Source organism: Tupaia chinensis, unplaced genomic scaffold (genome assembly GCF_000334495.1).
Source record: "Tupaia chinensis unplaced genomic scaffold, TupChi_1.0 Scaffold000146_1, whole genome shotgun sequence".
NCBI lineage: Eukaryota > Metazoa > Chordata > Mammalia > Scandentia > Tupaiidae > Tupaia > Tupaia belangeri.
In genome coordinates, this window is record NW_006159616.1 from 11,596,517 (window position 1) to 11,597,313 (window position 797).

The 797-nt window shown below is 54.1% G+C and overlaps 1 protein-coding gene across 1 annotated transcript in view; it reads right to left on the reverse strand.

Moving 5' to 3' along the window:
* The window catches only part of PLOD1 (procollagen-lysine,2-oxoglutarate 5-dioxygenase 1), a 37,601-nt gene that overhangs the window by 18,168 nt on the left and 18,636 nt on the right, over positions 1-797 (reverse strand). Inside the window, exon 6 of the mRNA XM_006145307.3 lies at positions 196-259. Coding sequence (XP_006145369.1) covers positions 196-259 — 64 coding nt within the window. The remainder of the gene's footprint in view (positions 1-195; positions 260-797) is intronic.

Below are 797 nucleotides of genomic sequence, written 5' to 3' on the forward strand. Positions count from 1 at the left end.
ACGGGCGGAACAGAGGCCCCTATCCCTACCCTCCAAGAGAGGCCCAGCTTTAACCCCAGGACATCCAGGTGCAATGTGGGGACATGGGGATGAGGCTGGTGACCTCCCAGCACAGTGACCAGAAAGGAGCTGCCACCCCTCTCAGGGCTCGCCTTGTCCTGTGGCCTCCCAGCCGTCCCCAGAGGGGCTGCTCACCTAAGGCCCCATCCAGGTTCTGGAAGATACGGCAGCGGTGGTCCAGACTGATATTGATCTGCTCCTGCAGGAAAGAGGGCAGCGGGCTGCAGCAGGGACAGGCCCTGCCATGAGGGGAGCCTGCACCCCACCTCTCTCGAATCCTCTCTGCCTTGTCACATCCTGGCAGCCGGGAGCCCCGAGAAGGCCAGCCAGCACTGGTCTAGTGACTCTTGTCACACACAGTCAGGGGATCTCAGAACTGGAAGCATCTAAGGAAGCAAGTGCTTCAACTACAGAGGCAGCCGTAATAATAATAAGCACTTCAGCGCTTACTTCAGGCCAAGCGCTATTCTTTTCTCCAGAGAGATTTTTTTGCTATAGGGCACGTCTGCTCACCAGAGAGAAAGAAAGTGAGAAATCATCCCCCCCACCAGGGAGGATGGCCATGTTGCAATCCCTTCTTCTCCATTCTCCTCTCAGGATTTTGGGCATGCATACACACATGCCCAGCATGAGGTTTTTTTGTTTTTTTTGTTTTTTGTTTTTTTTGAGAGGTTTTTGCTATAGGGCACATGTGCTCACCAGACAGAGAGAGACAGAGAGACAGAAAGCAAGAAATC